Genomic DNA, 16,134 nt, shown 5'->3' with positions numbered 1-16,134 from the left:
TAGAGCATTCCTTATGTGCGGAAGAATATGTGGCGGCTCTAGCAGCCGAACACTAAGCGGCCTCTCCTATCAGAATACATGATCGGTCGTCAAGACCGCGGACACGGTTAGACGAGTCCGGTGCACCACCGGTGGTAACAGCCCAGATAAACCTGAGCTGGGGTCTATATATATACCCCCATAGGTGGTGCTAGGGGTTGCAAACATGTAACAAAGCCCACAGTTCGGCTTGACTTTATTAATATAACAATATATTGCTTTTTCATTATTGATTGAGAATAACCAACTTCTCGCACAATTACACTAGACTCTTTTACATGAGTTTTCCTTTTTTACAGACACCAATCGCGCGACACCCTTCCAGGATACGACACAACAGAGACAAAGGCGCAGACATGCAGCAGGCCCCCGCTCAAAGGTTTCTCTTTAGATTAAGCCCCTGTCTAAACCTTCTTTAATGTCTCTTGTTTCTTGACATCCCATGGGTATTTAATACACCCACGAGGTATACCGGCGTTATTGGCATTTCGCCACGACAGATTAATGCATGTACCTGGAAATACAGGGTTCATTATCGAGGGCGTTACTCAGCCAGTATATGTCATAAAGTCCGAATACCTTCGGGAGTGTTCGGCGTCGCGAGTTTGGCCTTATATGCATCAACTCCGAATCATGTCTTTGGTCAAATTTTGGGTTTGCCCGGCTCCTGGGTTTGCTGCCTTACGTTCTGTTTTATCAGCTAAGGCGGCCAAAGGAGAACTACTGCGATTGTGCCCTGATTATTCCGGATGAGCACCTCAGTAGAGAAAGCCGAAAACTGACTGTCATAATACAACGAGAGACTGGTCAACCACTCGAGAACTTATCAGAATCTTCGGGATTCCTCCACATTAACGAAGGACCGTTTCCCGGTCATGTACATACGCGCCCGTATCCGGATGCACGCGGAAGTACCAGGGGCTATATAGTAGCCCCATCGTCAAACTCCTATGGCTAAGTGAAAGTGTTAAAGCTATATAGTCTGGTTGCCTAGTTTGACGTGGGATCACCTCCTTAATGGACCAAGACGTTGGATCAAGTGTGATTACACGCATTTTCGCGAACACCCCCGCATTATATGCGTGGGGGATGAAGCCAATGACTGCAAACTTTAAGGTTATATACATACATAAACGGCCGCACAGGAGGCACTACAATACTTTCGGGCCAAAGTATAAACACAACCTTTATAATTAGAATAGCATTGTTTTTACAATTGAAAGACTTGTCACTCGAACATGACACTCTTCAAGCACTGCGCCTCTATTAAACGGGCGCCTTCTATGACTTGCTCAAAATAGTGCTCGGCCGGGTCTTGGCTTCCTGCCAGACTCTGGGTTGCAATACCGGTGGCCTCCATATCTTCCCAATATGTTTTCACACGGGCAAGGGCCATCCGCGCACCTTCTATGCACGCCGACTTCTTTACAGTGTCGATACGCGATACAACGTCAAGGAATTGTTGCATCAAACCAAAGTAACTGTCCGGCCTTGGTCCCTTCGGCCAAAGATGATCTATGATAGATCTCATTGCAAGACTGGAACCTATGGAGCTTGGCCCAAGCGGCCATCCTTTCATTCAACGGCAGCAGACGCATTAGAGCACTGAACTACGACCAGAACAACCTTTCCACCTCATGATCTTTCTGATCCTTGAAGAACTTGGTCGCATCAGCAGTACTTTTCGCCAGGTCCACATACGCGTCTGCAGTACTCCATAACTGATCTAGAGGAGCGTACTTTGGATCTCCGAACTTCATTCGCAACAAATAGGAACTCCCAGCTGCAATATTTCCGGCTTGTCAAAGCTCCTCCCGCACAGCTCTGACTTCAGAGCGTCTCTCCTTGGCTGCATCCAAGGCCTTCTTCAGGTCAGCCGCTTTCGCTTGGCTCTCCTTTTCAAGGAGCTCATATTGGCTGGCGGCATCTTTCAGCTCCATAGCCATCTCGGCTATTTTATCCTCGCTCCAGCGATGAGCAGCCTGTTCAGTTCTTAACTCCTCGGCCGCCTTCAGGGCAGCCGCATTGCTTATCCTGGCTTGTTCCTTGGCTAAGGCAAGTTCCGCCCTTAGAGCCTCCACGGCAGCAGCTCCATGTGCGGCCACAACATATCATAGATATTAGCATCATGCTCCTCTTGATATTTGCTGATAATCCAAAAGAAAACACATACCCTGTGACTCGTCAAGCCGCTTGTTCACAAGCAGATGTCGGCATCCGCCGCATCAAGCTGTCGCCTCAGTTCGGCGAATTCAGCAGTCCGGTCAACCGCCGGACCCTTAGCCACCTACACATGATACAGTGCAATCATTACTTGGAGTATGATCCTCCGTTTGCCGCCTAGGGCTGGCAACCAGTGTCTCAGGGGCTACTATCTATACGGAGCACACTTAGCGTGTGCGGTACAACCGAAAGATTACATATTTCGTGGCATACCTCAAAGCCTTTGAACAGGCTCGTAAAAGCTTCATTTAACCCGCTTTTGGCGGATGAAATCTTCTCAAATACCGTACCCATTAAAGTACGGTGAGCCTCTGAGAGAGCGGCTCGCTTCAGAAGGCCCGTCAGTGTGTCCGGCTAAGCGCCGGACAGTCCCGGACTCTTCCTATTACCCTCCTTGGGAGCCGAACACTCCGGGCTTTGGGTGGCCAAAGCATTGACTTCTTGCCTTGACGGATCAGGAATCCTCCGTGACAACACTTCGGGGTCGCCCGCCCCGTGGGGCGGGAAGGAAGGTGGAGTTTCACTCACCATCATCTCTGGAAGAAGATCCCCCGAAGACGAACTCTGTTGAGAAGGGCTACTAGCTGGACTGCAAGAGATAGATCATGGTTATTGCTCCCGGAGGAAAAAGCAGTATATATTTATGAAAATAGTTTTAATTAACTTACAACTCGGTGAAGGGCTGGCCCGTTTGCGGGCATTGCGCGGTGAGGACGCCCCCTGGGGCAGGGCCCCCTGGCGAAGTTTTCTTCCCTTGTTTAGGCACCTCTGTTTCCAAGTCTTCGGAGGCGGCCCTTTTCTTCCCGCGGGGGGAGGGAACCTTAGATTCACCTCCCCGATTATCCTCCTTTGTGGATACATTAATCCCCCCAGTTTGGATGTACAATGTATGAAGCTCGTTCTCGGCTTCTCTACTCTTCCCTTCATTTTTCCCCGATGGCACTTAATTCAGCACGCGTCTAAGCATCCTGGTTAACGCGGGATTCAGCGAGCCTTGGGGAAGCGGGGCCGGACACCTGATCCTCTCCGCCTTGCTGAGCCAGTCCTGGCCGCGGATAGTTTTCAGAATAATGTTGTGATAAATATGAACAGAGTGTTCGGTTGCAGGGTTACTTACTTGGGTATCTGGGCGATTGCAGCTCAGGCCCGCATCCTTGGTGGTGTCCGGACACTTTATTCGTGGTCCGAAGAATAACCTATACATCCCTTCAAGCGTCATGCCAAAGAAGTGTTGAATAGTTCGTGGTCCTTCTGGGTTGAACTCCCACATCCGGAGGGGTCGACGTTTGCACGGCAGGACCCGTCGAACTAGCATTACCTGAATTACTTTGATGAGGCTGATATCCCTCTCAAGAAGATCCTGAATATGGCTCTGCAATGTCGGTATGTCATTAGCAGGCCCTCAGTCCAGTGCCACGTTGGCCCACGACGCCAGTTGAGGCAGAGGGCCCGAGCAGAAGGCAGGGGCAGCCGCCCAATTTGTGCCTCGGGGAGCTGTGATGTAGAACCACCTCCATTGCCACATATCGGAACCCTCCGGTAAGGAACCTTTTGGCCATGGGGCATCGGCGCTTTTGCTTATTACAGCGCCCCCGCACTCCGCGTGTCGCCCATCGATCACCTTCAACTTTACATTAAAGGTCTTGAGCCATAAGCCGAAGTGTGGGGTGATGTGGAGGAAGGCTTCGCACACGACGATAAACGATGAGATGTGAAGGATGGAATCTAGAGCTACATTGTGAAAATTTAGCTCGTAATAGAACATGAGCCCCCTCAGGAAGGGATCAAGACTAAAGCCTAAGCCTCAGAGGAAGTGGGAAACAAATACGACGCTCTCGTTGGGTTTGGGAGTGGGGATGATCTGCCCTTGGGCAGGAAGCCTGTGCTGGATTTTGGCGGTCAGATACCTGGCCTCCCTGAGCTTCGCAATGTCCTCCTCTGTGACAGAGGAGGCCATCCACCGACCTTGAAGGTTGGATCCGGACATGATTGAAGGTCTAAAGTGCTTAAGCCTGAGCTTTGGGTGTTGGAACTCAAGGTGTGGGAAGGAGCAAGCGTGGGAAGAAAGGGATAGGCCTCGGTCCCTCTATAAAGGGGGTGAATATCAAGTGTCCTCGGCGTGACCGTTTGGGACTTGCCTAAAAACTAGGAATCATACCAACATGCGCAGTTGGGTTACCCGCACCCATATTGATGAGAATCCCGCAATAAGGGGGACACAATCTCTGCTTTGATAAGACGTGCCAATGAAACTGCCTCGCAATATGTGTGGCAGGCTAGGAAAAATGGTTTGTAATAAACCAGGACGCGGCGTAAGGACACACTGTGAAAAGTTGTCAGCAGATTAGATTTATAAAGTATTGTGCTCTCTACGGTGGTATGTGGAAATTATTTTGCAGAGCCGGATACGATCCTTGTGTTCAGAATCTTCTATGAAGTGATCGGAGATGGAACCCACCTTGCAATGCCGAAGACAATCTGCGCGTCGGACTCATCGTCATTGTAGCCTGGTTCAGGGGCTACTGAGGGAGTCCTGGATTAGGGGTATCCGGACAGCCGGACTATATATTTTGGCTGGACTGTTGGACAATGAAGATACAAGATTTAAGACTTCGCCCCGTGTCCGGATGGGACTCTCCTTTGTGTGGAAGGCAAGCTTGGCGATACGGATGTTAGATCTCCTTCTCTATAACCGACTCTGTGTAACCCTAGCCCCCTCCGGTGTCTATATAAACCGGAGGGTTTAGTCCATAGGACAGGAACAATTATAATCATAGGCTAGCTTCTAGGGTTTAGCCTCTACGATCTCGTGGTAGATCAACTCTTGTAATACTCATATCATCAAGATCAATCAAGCAGGAAGTAGGGTATTACCTCCATCGAGAGGGCCCGAACCTGGGTAAACATAGTGTCCCCAGCCTCCTGTTACCATTAGCCTTAGACGCACAGTTCGGGGCCCCCTACTCGAGATCCGCCGGTTTTGATACCGACAACGGCCACGGCGGCGAATCGGGCGCATCCATGGTCGTCAGGAGCTGCTGGTGGGCACGACTGGCAGTGGAAGCTCCAGCGCGCTCAAAGTGTTTGACGAAATGTCAAGCCCAACCTAATGGCTGTTAAATTTTGTTGTTAACGCTGGTAATCATATGCATGTATGGAACCAAACCCCGGGTGAAAATTGCATCTCAATGACAAGACCCCCAATGCAAGCAACCAATCAACGGGTCATCTAAGTTTTTGACCATGTTTTTGCTTACCCATGCCCTGCTTAGCCTGGCTCGTTTTTCCTCTCCGAGCCAGGCCCGCCAGTCAAAGCAACCAAACACGCGCTATTTTATTTTGCCTGCGTCGGTACTGAGAAAAAAATGAGTTGAAGAGGCATCATTCAAACTGTTTGACTGGTCAACTCAACAAAATACGACGCTATACGGTGTGATAGTGACCGTATAATCACCACAACTCATATTTAATGACCGTATTGACTATATTCTTAAATACAATAACCAAAGTGAGCATATACGATAAGTTCAGTGACCACCAATGCATTTTACTCAAGGGTAAATCCAGGCGAAGATTACAACGATAGAAGTCCACAACACAAGGCAAACCGATTATCTCCATCGATTGCTTGCTTCTCTTACACATGCAAGCGTGCCCCTTTCCGCGAAGCAATGCCTCCCCCCTCGCTCGACTCCACCCACCCGCACAGGCACGGACCCGAGGTCAGCACGTATATATTGCACGCAGAACTCATCGATTTACTCCATCAGCTTCATCAATCCATCCTCACGTGCAGCTCGCACCACCTTTGTGATTACCTTCTCCCGTTCACCGTCTGAGTTCTGCAAGCGCTGCCGTCAGCTAGCCACATGGCCGCCGCACGGACGTATGTCGACTTCGTGCCGTCACACGACCTCGTCGAGGACAACCGCAAGCATACCCTCGTCGTCAACCTCCCAGGTGCGAATGCGTTCCTCTGCTTCTGTTCTTTTAAGCCTCATGGACTGAATTTCCACTGACCGACGCGACGCCTGTTATGCGTTTGTGCAAAGCAGGGTTCAAGAAGGAGCACCTGAGGGTGCAGATCGACAACTACGGCCGGCTGAGGATCAGCGGCGAGCGGCCGCTCGAGGGCGGCCAGTGGAGCCGGTTCCGCAAGGAGTTCCAGGTCCCCGAGGGCTGCGACGCCAGCGGCATCCGCGCCAGGTTAGAGAAGGACGAAGTCCTCCACGTCACCATGCCCAGGCTCACGCCCCTCCAGGACGAACCAAAGGCCGCGGCGGACGCTGCCGCCGAGGCAGAAGCTGCGCGGCTCGCCGCCGCTGCGGCAGAAGAGAAGAAGCGCCAGGAGGAGATGGAGGAGGACGCGAGGAAGCGTCATGCGGGTGACGAGGACGGCCACGCCACCGACGAAGGCGAAGGCGCACGCCAGGCGGCGTCTGCCGGTGGGCAGGCGTACGGCTTCGCCAGGGACCGGAGCAGGAGCGGGATGGTGCGGGCACTCCTCCTCGCCGTGGCGGTGGCCTTGGTCGGCGCTGCTGGCCTGTATGCTCGGTACAGGTGGATGGATCCGTCGGCTGAGACGGCGCCGGCAGGTGGTGCCATCTGTGGTCACTCTGATTATTGATCACCAACACCGTAAGCATTCGTTCACACCGGTGAAGATAAGATGACTGAAAAAGCAATGGCGAAGATGCGGGGCTACAAGAGCTGCCTGAAATACTACGTGTAAATACGATCTCACTGCTGTAACTTACACATTCAATTGATGGTTGTACTTCGGTCTGGATAAAAAGCTCGAAGCCTGCAAGCTAAACGAGTAGCTCGTGACTTGGCTCGAACTCGAAGAATAACGAGTCGAGCCGAGCTTTATTTTAAAATTGTTTATAGACCATGTTAAACGAGCAGAGTGCATGAGTACTGGGGTAACTCGTTATGCTTGTATAAAATTTAGCCACCCACCACTACCTTACATCCCAGACCAATCGCGTAGGCACAATACTGGGTCCATCGCCAAGGAGATGCACGGCACGATTCCTCTCCTTTCACCCCTAGCGAAATAGCGAGAGACCAGTCTGTCGATTGCCCTCCTGTCTCTGTTTCTGAATCGTGAGTTCGGGAGGGCGGCAGTGCTGTGTAAACCAACCACTCGGATCATGTACATGTTACTAACTTGCTCATTATTGTGGTCATGTACCATTGTATCTGGAATTATGATCATGTACATGTTACTGACCTACTGATTGTTGTGGTCATGTACGTGTTACTGACTTGCTAACTTGTTGATGGTACTAACAATAGTAAGTTAAGCTACTTATAATTGTTTGTGAACATCGTACATGCTTAATATATACATGTTACACCTAATTTTTTTTATTATATTCATAAAGTTTTATGTTCATATCTATAACGAGCCTAACAAGCTAAACAAGCTAGCTCGCGACTATACAAGTCGAGCCAATCTTGAATTTGAACTTGTTATAATAACGGGTCGAGTCGAGCTAGCTTGTTAACGGAACGAGCTCTAGCGAGTCACGACTTGGCTCGAATTTCAGCCCTAGTTGTACTTGTACATATATTGGGTATAGTACCCTATTTGTGAAAAAAATTAAAAAGTTGGCCTTCAAGTTCATGCTGTGAATGTGGTTTCTCCGAGTGTACTTGAAAATGTTGGAATTAACCACGATTGTACAACGCATCCGGTACGAACTTGTGGGAACTCCTGCAAGGTTTTTTCCCCCTAAAGGGACACCACATGCTAGATAGCGTGGCTTCAAGCCTGTTAGAAGGGAGAGAGAGATTGGCGAAATATGATGGATGTATTATTGAGCCTCGAGCGCGAGTATATATTCAGTACAAGACTTGAAGGGCAAGACGCCTCTCCTAGAGATAAGGTAGGAGACGGATTACAAATCCTAAACTATCAAATACATGGATTGGAGAAGACACTCCATAATTTTCAAGTGGCAGACACCCCGCTCCCGCGACTAAGCGGGCACTAGGGTTTCCCCTCCTCCCCTCCCGCCTCCGCCGACCTTCCATCGCCGCCGGCCGCCAACCTCGCGCCCCACCTCCGCCCCCCTTCCGCCCTCCCCCTTCACCGTCTAGGTCCACCTCGCGCCGCCTCCCCGGGAGGTGGCCGGGGCGGAGCTCGCGCTCCTCTCCCATGGGGCCCCTCCACCCCCGTCTCCCCCCGCCGCCACCGGCAGGCGCCCCCGACGCTGGCCCGGGTGGTGCCGGTGGCGGCGGGCCTTCTCGTCCCCGCGCGCGCGTCCTCCCTTCTTGGGGTAGGGAGGCGTCGGCGGTGCAGCCCGGCTCGGTTGCGGTCCGGCGGCACTGCGGCGGCGGTCGGCGGTAGGCGTGGTGACGGCGCCGCTCATTGGCGCGGGGCGGCGTGATGGTGCTGGGTGGTCGTCGTCGCGCCCTCGACCCAGATCTAGGCCCGATGGGCCCCATCTGTGCCCTAGCGGGCCGGCCCGCCGACGTGGTCTCGTTGTCTGCGGCGCGGTGAGGAGGAGGAGCGGCTCGGACATGGGGCGTCGACGTCGACGGCGTGCCGGCAGCAACGCGAAGGCGGGAGCTTTACGGGCCCACGAGGGCTCGGCCGGGCCTGTGGGCCTACGGGCCTGGTGTGCTCCTGCTATTGCGTCCGGACGGCTACCGTCGCTGATGGTGGAGGTGGGGTCCTCCGGCGTGCCGATGGTACTGATGCCCTAGTCCCGGCTCCGATTCTTCGTCGCGCTGTCCTCACCTCGCGGTGCCGTGGTGAGACAGCGTGGAGGCCTCATGACCGCGTTGGCGCAGGTGGTGGTTGGTTTGGTGGCTGGATCCGGAGCGCCCGAGGTGCGGTTTGGGATCGGGGGAAAGCCCTAAGGGCATGGCCGACTCCGGCGCGGTGGCGCCTGTGGGTGCCACTTGACCTTTCGGGAGGGCGTCGGGGCCTACCCTTCCTCTCGCCTCGTCGTGTACCGGGGGAAACCCTTGGCAGCAACAGCGTACTCGTCACGATCCTTCTTGGAGGTGTTGATTGGTGCTGGCGCTTCGGAGTCTTGGAGCCTAGTGGTAGAGCCCGGTGGGCGCAGCGATCGCAAGGCTTCTTCATTTTTGTTGATCCGACGTTGTCGGCATTTGTTTCTTTTGCTCTTTCTCTGTCGTTTCTTTTGGGCGTGACTGTGCTGCTTCCGCCCCAGCACCTATCCCTGTATGGTTCGGTTGGTTGCTTTGTATACAAAGCGGGGGGAAAACCTTTTTCAGAAAATACATGTATCCCAAATATATCTCTAACCACCCCTCCCCCAGCCGTAGCGGTAGCGTTGCGAACAACAGGAGCGTTGCAGACGATCAGACTAGAGAGAATAGCAGCCGACGGGCCGACATCCCACCGCAGTCGTAGCGGGAGCATCGTGGACGGTGTCGCGTCATGGACGCGTTGACTGTAGAGGAAGCTGACGAGTTGCTCAAGCGGATGATATGCCTTTGTGCCGATGTCGAGGTAGCTGGGAGGATAGGGTGTTGTACCCGTGGTCGAGGTAGTCGTGTGAAGAATGCCATGGTTGATATCGAGTCGGGGTAGCCGGTGTCGAGGAAAATGTCGTGGAGCCGCGGGCGCAAGGAGGCACCGAGTTAGCATGGGCGCAGTGATGTCGAAATAGGGGTGCACCGGGAGGTAGACGGTGTTGATGAAGCGTCGCGACAGGTTTGCCAAGCCCGGGGACACGTCGTGGATGAAGGCACGCATCAATGTTGCTAGCACCGGGCATGCGTAGACGAACGAAGACAAAGTTGACGAAGCGCCGCTCCAGACTTGCCAGGCCTGGGGACACATCATAGACGAAGGAACACACCGGTGTTGCCAGTACCGGGCATGCGTAGACGAGGGACCTGCACAAGTTGTACGCTATGTCGGAGAAGATGGAGGGGCCAGCAGAGAAGAACTCGACGATGATTGCAACGTTCCATTGGTGCGGGGCCGATGTCACCAGCGGTGATCGGAGTAAACGATGTGGTCGGGGTAGATGACGACGATGCTGGCGACGAGCTGGTGCTGGGACGAATAAGAATGGGGTGGACGGGCGGCGACTACAGAGGTATCAGTGGCAACGGACGAGAAGAGCGGTGGCGGCGGCCTGACGACGACGGCAGTGGCTAGGTGCGGCGGCGGTGCTCGAAGTAGGCAAGGAACACGACAATGTGACGAAGACCGGCACGGACAATGGCATTCCCACGCCAAGGGAGCCAGCGTGGTGCATACCACGAGAGGTTGACACGCGAGGATGGCGTTGGACCGCGGTCCATGGCGCTACGGCCCGAAGGGGTGACGCAGAGGCAGTAGCAGGCGGGACGGGGCGACGGGCGGGAAGACCTCGGGGCGGTAGCGGGGACCGTGGGCCGCGGTGCTATAGCCCAAAGGGGAGGCGCAGCGGCAGAGCGCAGGTCGGTGCAACCGCGGGGACGGCCTTGGGGCGGCGGAGGGGACCATGTATTGCGGCACTATAGGCCGAAGGGGCGACGTGGCGGCGACGCGCGAGTCGATGCAGCTGCGAGGAAACCCACGAGGCAGCGGCGTTGCAGCCCAACGGGCGATGCAGTGGCAGCCCGTTGCTCGATTGATGGAGGGGCACGGGGTGACGGCAGAGTCCAAGATGAGGCTGACGATGACGGACAACGTGGGACGTCGTGTGAACGAGTGCGTCAGCATCGGCACCCGGGCTGCCAAAGCAGCGCCAGCGCTCGGGCAGCGAGGCCCGAGCGAAAAACGAAGCAGCGGTGTCCGAGCTCGAGGCAGCCGACGAGCCTGACGCAGCCGGCCCGATGCAACCAGGGATGAGGCCGGCAAGGCACACCGTAGGGCCGTCATGCAGAAGCGATGGAGGCAGGTGGCGATGGACTGCGTGGATCGACGGGCGGGCCGGTGCGCGAACGGCAGCTGGGATGGGCTGCCGCATTGGGTGAGGCCGCCGGGTTGGGGCGATGCAGGAGTCCGGTTGGAGCAGGGCGGCGATGGCCGGCATAAGGCGACTGATGCCTACTTTAACTACGTCGGTATTTCTCCAATGAGGAAGGGATGATGCAGCACAACGACGGTAGATATTTCCCTCAGTGATGAGACAAAGGTTATCGAACTAGTAGGAGAACGAAGCAACACAACATAAACAGCCCCTTCACACAAATAACAAATACCCGCAACCCGACGTGTTAAAGCGGTTGTCAATCTCTTTCGGGTAACTATGCCTCAAATTGGCGAGAAGACGTGATAAAGTTGTGATAGATAGGATAAATAGATCACAAAATAAATAAATTGCAGCAATGTATTTTTGTATTTATGGTTTAATAGATCTGAAAATAAAAGCAAAGGAAAATAGATCGCAAAGGCAAATATGATGAGAGGAGACCCGGGCCGTAGGTTTCACTAGTGGCTTCTCTCAAGAAAAATAACAAACGGTGGGAAAATAATTATTGTTGGGCAATTGATAGAACTTCAAATAATCATGACGATATCCAGGCAGTGATCATTACATAGGCATCATGTCCAAGATTAGTAGACTGACTCCTGCTTGCATTTACTACTATTACTCCATATATCGACCGCTATCCAGCATGCATATAGTGTATTAAGTTAATGGAAAAACGGAGTAATGCAATAAGAACGATGACATGATGTAGACAAAATCTATTTATGTAAAAATAGACCCCATCTTGTTATCCTTAATGGCAACAATACATATGTGTCGTTTCCCCTTCTATCACTGAGATCAAGCACCGTAAGATCAAACCCATCAAAAAGCACCTCTTCCCATTGCAAGATAAATAGATGAAGTTGGCAATACAAAACCCAAATATCGAAAAAGAAATATGAGGCTATAATCAATCATGCATATAAGAGATCAAAGAAGACTCAAATAACTTTCATGCATAAAAACTCAGATCTCATCAAAAACTCAAAGTTCATCGGATCCCAACAAACACACCGCAAAAAGACTTACATCATATGGATCTCCAAGAGACCATTGTATTGATAATCAAAAGAGAGAGAGGAAGCCATCTATCTACTAACTACGGACCCGTAGGTCTACAAAGAACTACTCACGCATCATCGGAGAGGCACCAATGGACATGATGAACCCCTCCGTGATGGTGTCTAGATTGGATCTGGTGTTTCTGGAACTTGCGGCGACTAGAATTGATTTTCGTCGTCTCCCGTAGGATTTCTGGAATATTGGTGTATTTATAGAGCAAAGAGACAGTGCGAGAGGCCACCGAGGTGGGCACGACCCACCGGGGCGTTCCTGGGCCCCCAGGCGCACCCTGGTGGGTTGTGCTCCCCTCGGAGATTCCCTCAGGTGCTTTCTTGGCCTACTGGATGTCTTCTGGTCCAAAAAAATCCACAAAAGGTTTCGCTGCGTTTGGACTCTGTTTGGTATTGATTTCCTGTGATGTAAAAAACAAGTAGAAAATAGCAACTGGCACTGGGCACTATGCCAATAGGTTAGTACCCAAAAATGATATAAAATGACTATAAAATGATTTTAAAACATCCAAGAATGATAATATAATAGCATGGAACAATAAAAAATTATAGATACGTTGGAGATGTATCAGCATCCCCAAGCTTAATTCTTGCTCGTCCTTGAGTAGGTAAATGATAAAAACAGAATTTTTGATGTGGAATGTTGCCTAACATGTTCATCACATAATCTTTTCTTTATAGCGTGGACATTTGGAATTTTATATGGTTCAAAGAAATAGTCTAGTTTTGACATGAAGACTTTATTACTCAAGCATACCAAGAACTGTCACGACCGGTTTTCCAATAAAAATATTTATTGAGAAACCAATCTTTTGAGTCCAGTATGAGATAAATCCTCCTCACTGGTAGACTAATTCTTGATACAATAAGCCAGTAGCATAGGATATATTACAGGGTTGAGCTAGGGCTGCTCAACAAAATTATTACAAGCGCGCCAATAATTATACATAATGGCGGATATAACACAATGGTGTGGTGGCATACTACTGACTCGAGGATAAAGTGATGGTGGAATAACACAGTGGGGAGTGTGATAACACGACTCTCAAACTGGCATCTCATCGAGCGTCGAGGTGAGGCTCGATAAATTTATTCGGGTTGCGGAAGCGGATATAATACAGTGACCAAATCCAGGGTCGCACGAGACTGACTGGGATTCCTCTAGGCGTCGGACTCGCTATCGAACTCTTCATCCATGAGATCGCCTTCGTCAGCATCTGGCCAAATCAACAAGCCAGTGAGTACTTTGAAAGTACTCGCAAGACAGTTCGGACGTAAGATATAACAAATGCATGCATGAATGCGTCATGATTAATTCACCAATGTACATTCAAAAATTAGCATAACGAGGTAAGTAAAAGGGAAACGGCGGTAGTCCGCCTGAAATCCCACGAAACATAAATGAAGACCGATCGGGTGTCTGAAGCGACGCCTCGAAAGGTGAACAAATAAATATAAGGAAATGATGCCACAGTCGGGCGTCTTAGCGACACCACATAAAGGGATTTAAAAGAAATGCCACAGTCGGACGTCGGGGCGACATCACAGAAACGGCTTTAAAAGAAATACCACAGTCGGGCGTCTTAGCGACACCACATAAAGGGCTTTTAAAAGAAATGCCACAGTCGGATGTCGGGGCGACATCACAGAAAGGGCTTTAAAAGAAATACCACAGTCGGGCGTCTTAGCGACACCACATAAAGTGCTTTAAAAGAAATGCCACAGTCGGACGTCGGGGCGACATCACAGAAAGGTCTTTAAAAGAAAGTAAAATACAACAATGCCACAGTCGGACGTCTGCGCGACATCGCAGAAAGGGCTTTTATTCACAAGGAAATAATGCTCATAATAAATATTCAATTCATGAGAATAAATGGGTTAGTCCATCCACAGGAATAATCATTTAACCGGACTTAGCACTCATGCGATTCACCGGAGTCTCTGTCATCAAAACTGAAATTTTGATCAGGATAAGATAATATCGATCTTGGACATGGAATAGATGATTTGGAGGAAATATATGACTCTGCAGAGTTTGTACAAAATTTTTCCCACAGCCAACGGATTTCCGTAGTCCCGAAGGACTAGTTCCGTTTACGGTATTTCGGAAGAAAACACAGCTAACCAGTACACACCCATCCTACCTCTCGATGCTAGGAATCACCCTAGACATCGTCCAAGAAAAACTTTTGAGACGGGGAGATCACAATCTCGAATAGCATGGGATCAAATTTATATACGCGCGCTCTAAGGGGTGCCCCCCCTCTCGGTCCCAACCGGAAACACCCATGCCCCCTGACCGGATGACTGGCTTTAATCTAGGGCCACGGAACTATCATCACGGCCTCTCCTTTTTGGTGTGTACCAGGAAGCGGTTTACAACTTACTAAGCCATATTCCTTACGAAAAATCTGTGGTAGTACAAGGAAGGAAGAATGGAAGGAACTAGAATGATACGAGTTGACATTGAACTCACATAGTCTGGCATAAGCCTAGCATGCTACAACACTGCCATCTTACCCATCCTCATGACAACACATGGCCATGCATACTCACATCCATCCACTTATGGATCATCGAACTCACTTACCTCAACATTGCATAAAATAACATTCTTCGGTATGCTCATCAACATGCCATGAAACTAACTAAATGCAAAACATGCCAAGACACTCATCATATCAAAAGTTCAAACATGCTTGCCTGGTTCAGAGTAGTCGAAGCCTAGCTCGGTGAAGTTCGCGGCTCCGTCACCTCCTTCGGTATCTACGGTATAAAGAAAATATATGCGCTATCGTAAATACCAAGGGGTGCACAAAAAGTATTCCAAATATTTTTCAGATAAATCTGATAAAAAACTAGACAAAATTTTAAAGAGAACAGAAAAAGAATCAATCAAAAATACCTTTCTGTTTAAAAGTTATAAAGGTTTTTGTCCAGGGACTCATCTATAATGAAACTGAAAGTTCCCAGGGGCTAGCTTATAAAAACAGAAAACGACTCGAATAAGAATGCGCCGGCCCAGCGGGAAAACGTATTTTGCAGAAGACGTTTTCAGAAAACGCTTCGCTTAGACAGGACAGAGAGGCTGACAGGCGGGTCCCGCCTGTCAGGTTTGAATATACGAATGGGGCGGCAGATTTCGCTGGTGCCCGAGAGACGCGGTGGTCGCCGGCGGCGATCCACGGCGAGGCAGGGGGATCAGAAGGTACCTCCGTGTTCAGGGCACCTTCCCGCGTCGGTTGGTGGTGGTGGTGGTCGCCGGCGAGTACCACGTCGACGGCGAGCCTGGCTCCGGCGAACGGCGGCTCGGGTGGTTGCGGACTTCGTTGGAGAGAGCTGTGAAGATCAAATTGAGTAGGGGGTTAGGCTTCTGGTAGCTAGAGGGGGTAACGGACGGGGTTTGGGCGCTGGAGACGGCCTCACCGGAGCGAATCGAGCTGGTGGCCGAGGCGGAGCGAGGCGGCCGGAGTCAAGGAAGAAGGGCCCCTCGAGGCTCTTCTAGTTGCTGGTCGGGGTCCAGTGAGGTGGTGGAGGTGTGCGGGGGCGAGAGGGAGCTTAGGGGCGCTATATATAGCCGGCCCGAGGCGGTTGCCGCGAACGGGATAAGTCCGGCGAGTGATTACGGCGGCGCTGTGGTTGGGCAGTGGGATTAGGGGCTTGGGCAACACCGTTGAGGTCCACCGGTTCCATTTAGGTGCTAATCGGGCTGGGATTTGGTACTAGGGCGAGTTCGACAGAACGGGACGGCGCGGGCCCGTCGGCGGCAGTGAGCACGTTCCGTGCTTGCCGGGCCACGGCGACGGTGCCACGGGCGTGCGCTGGCATGCATGAGGCCATGCAGA

General features: G+C 51.5%; 1 protein-coding gene across 1 annotated transcript; it reads left to right on the top strand.

Annotated features, from left to right (window-relative positions):
* Positions 1-6,047: 6,047 nt before the first annotated feature.
* On the top strand, positions 6,048-7,183 carry LOC119293890 (inactive protein RESTRICTED TEV MOVEMENT 2-like). The gene is made up of 2 exons (XM_037572222.1): positions 6,048-6,222; positions 6,318-7,183. The coding sequence occupies exons 1-2, from the start codon at positions 6,132-6,134 to the stop codon at positions 6,887-6,889; spliced, it is 663 nt and encodes a 220-aa protein (XP_037428119.1). The 5' UTR covers positions 6,048-6,131; the 3' UTR covers positions 6,890-7,183.
* Positions 7,184-16,134: the final 8,951 nt, after the last annotated feature.

Source organism: Triticum dicoccoides, chromosome 4B (assembly GCF_002162155.2).
Source record: "Triticum dicoccoides isolate Atlit2015 ecotype Zavitan chromosome 4B, WEW_v2.0, whole genome shotgun sequence".
Taxonomy (NCBI): Eukaryota; Viridiplantae; Streptophyta; class Magnoliopsida; order Poales; family Poaceae; genus Triticum; species Triticum dicoccoides.
Note: the sequence above shows the minus strand (reverse complement) of the source record. Positions and strands in the feature narration are given on the sequence as shown.

Coding starts and splice junctions, on each gene's coding strand:
- LOC119293890 (XM_037572222.1), top strand. CDS start 6,132: ATGGCCGCCGCACGGACGTATGTCGACTTCGTGCCGTCACACGACCTC. Junction 6,223..6,317: donor CCTCGTCGTCAACCTCCCAG/GTGCGAATGCGT, acceptor TGTGCAAAGCAG/GGTTCAAGAAGGAGCACCTG.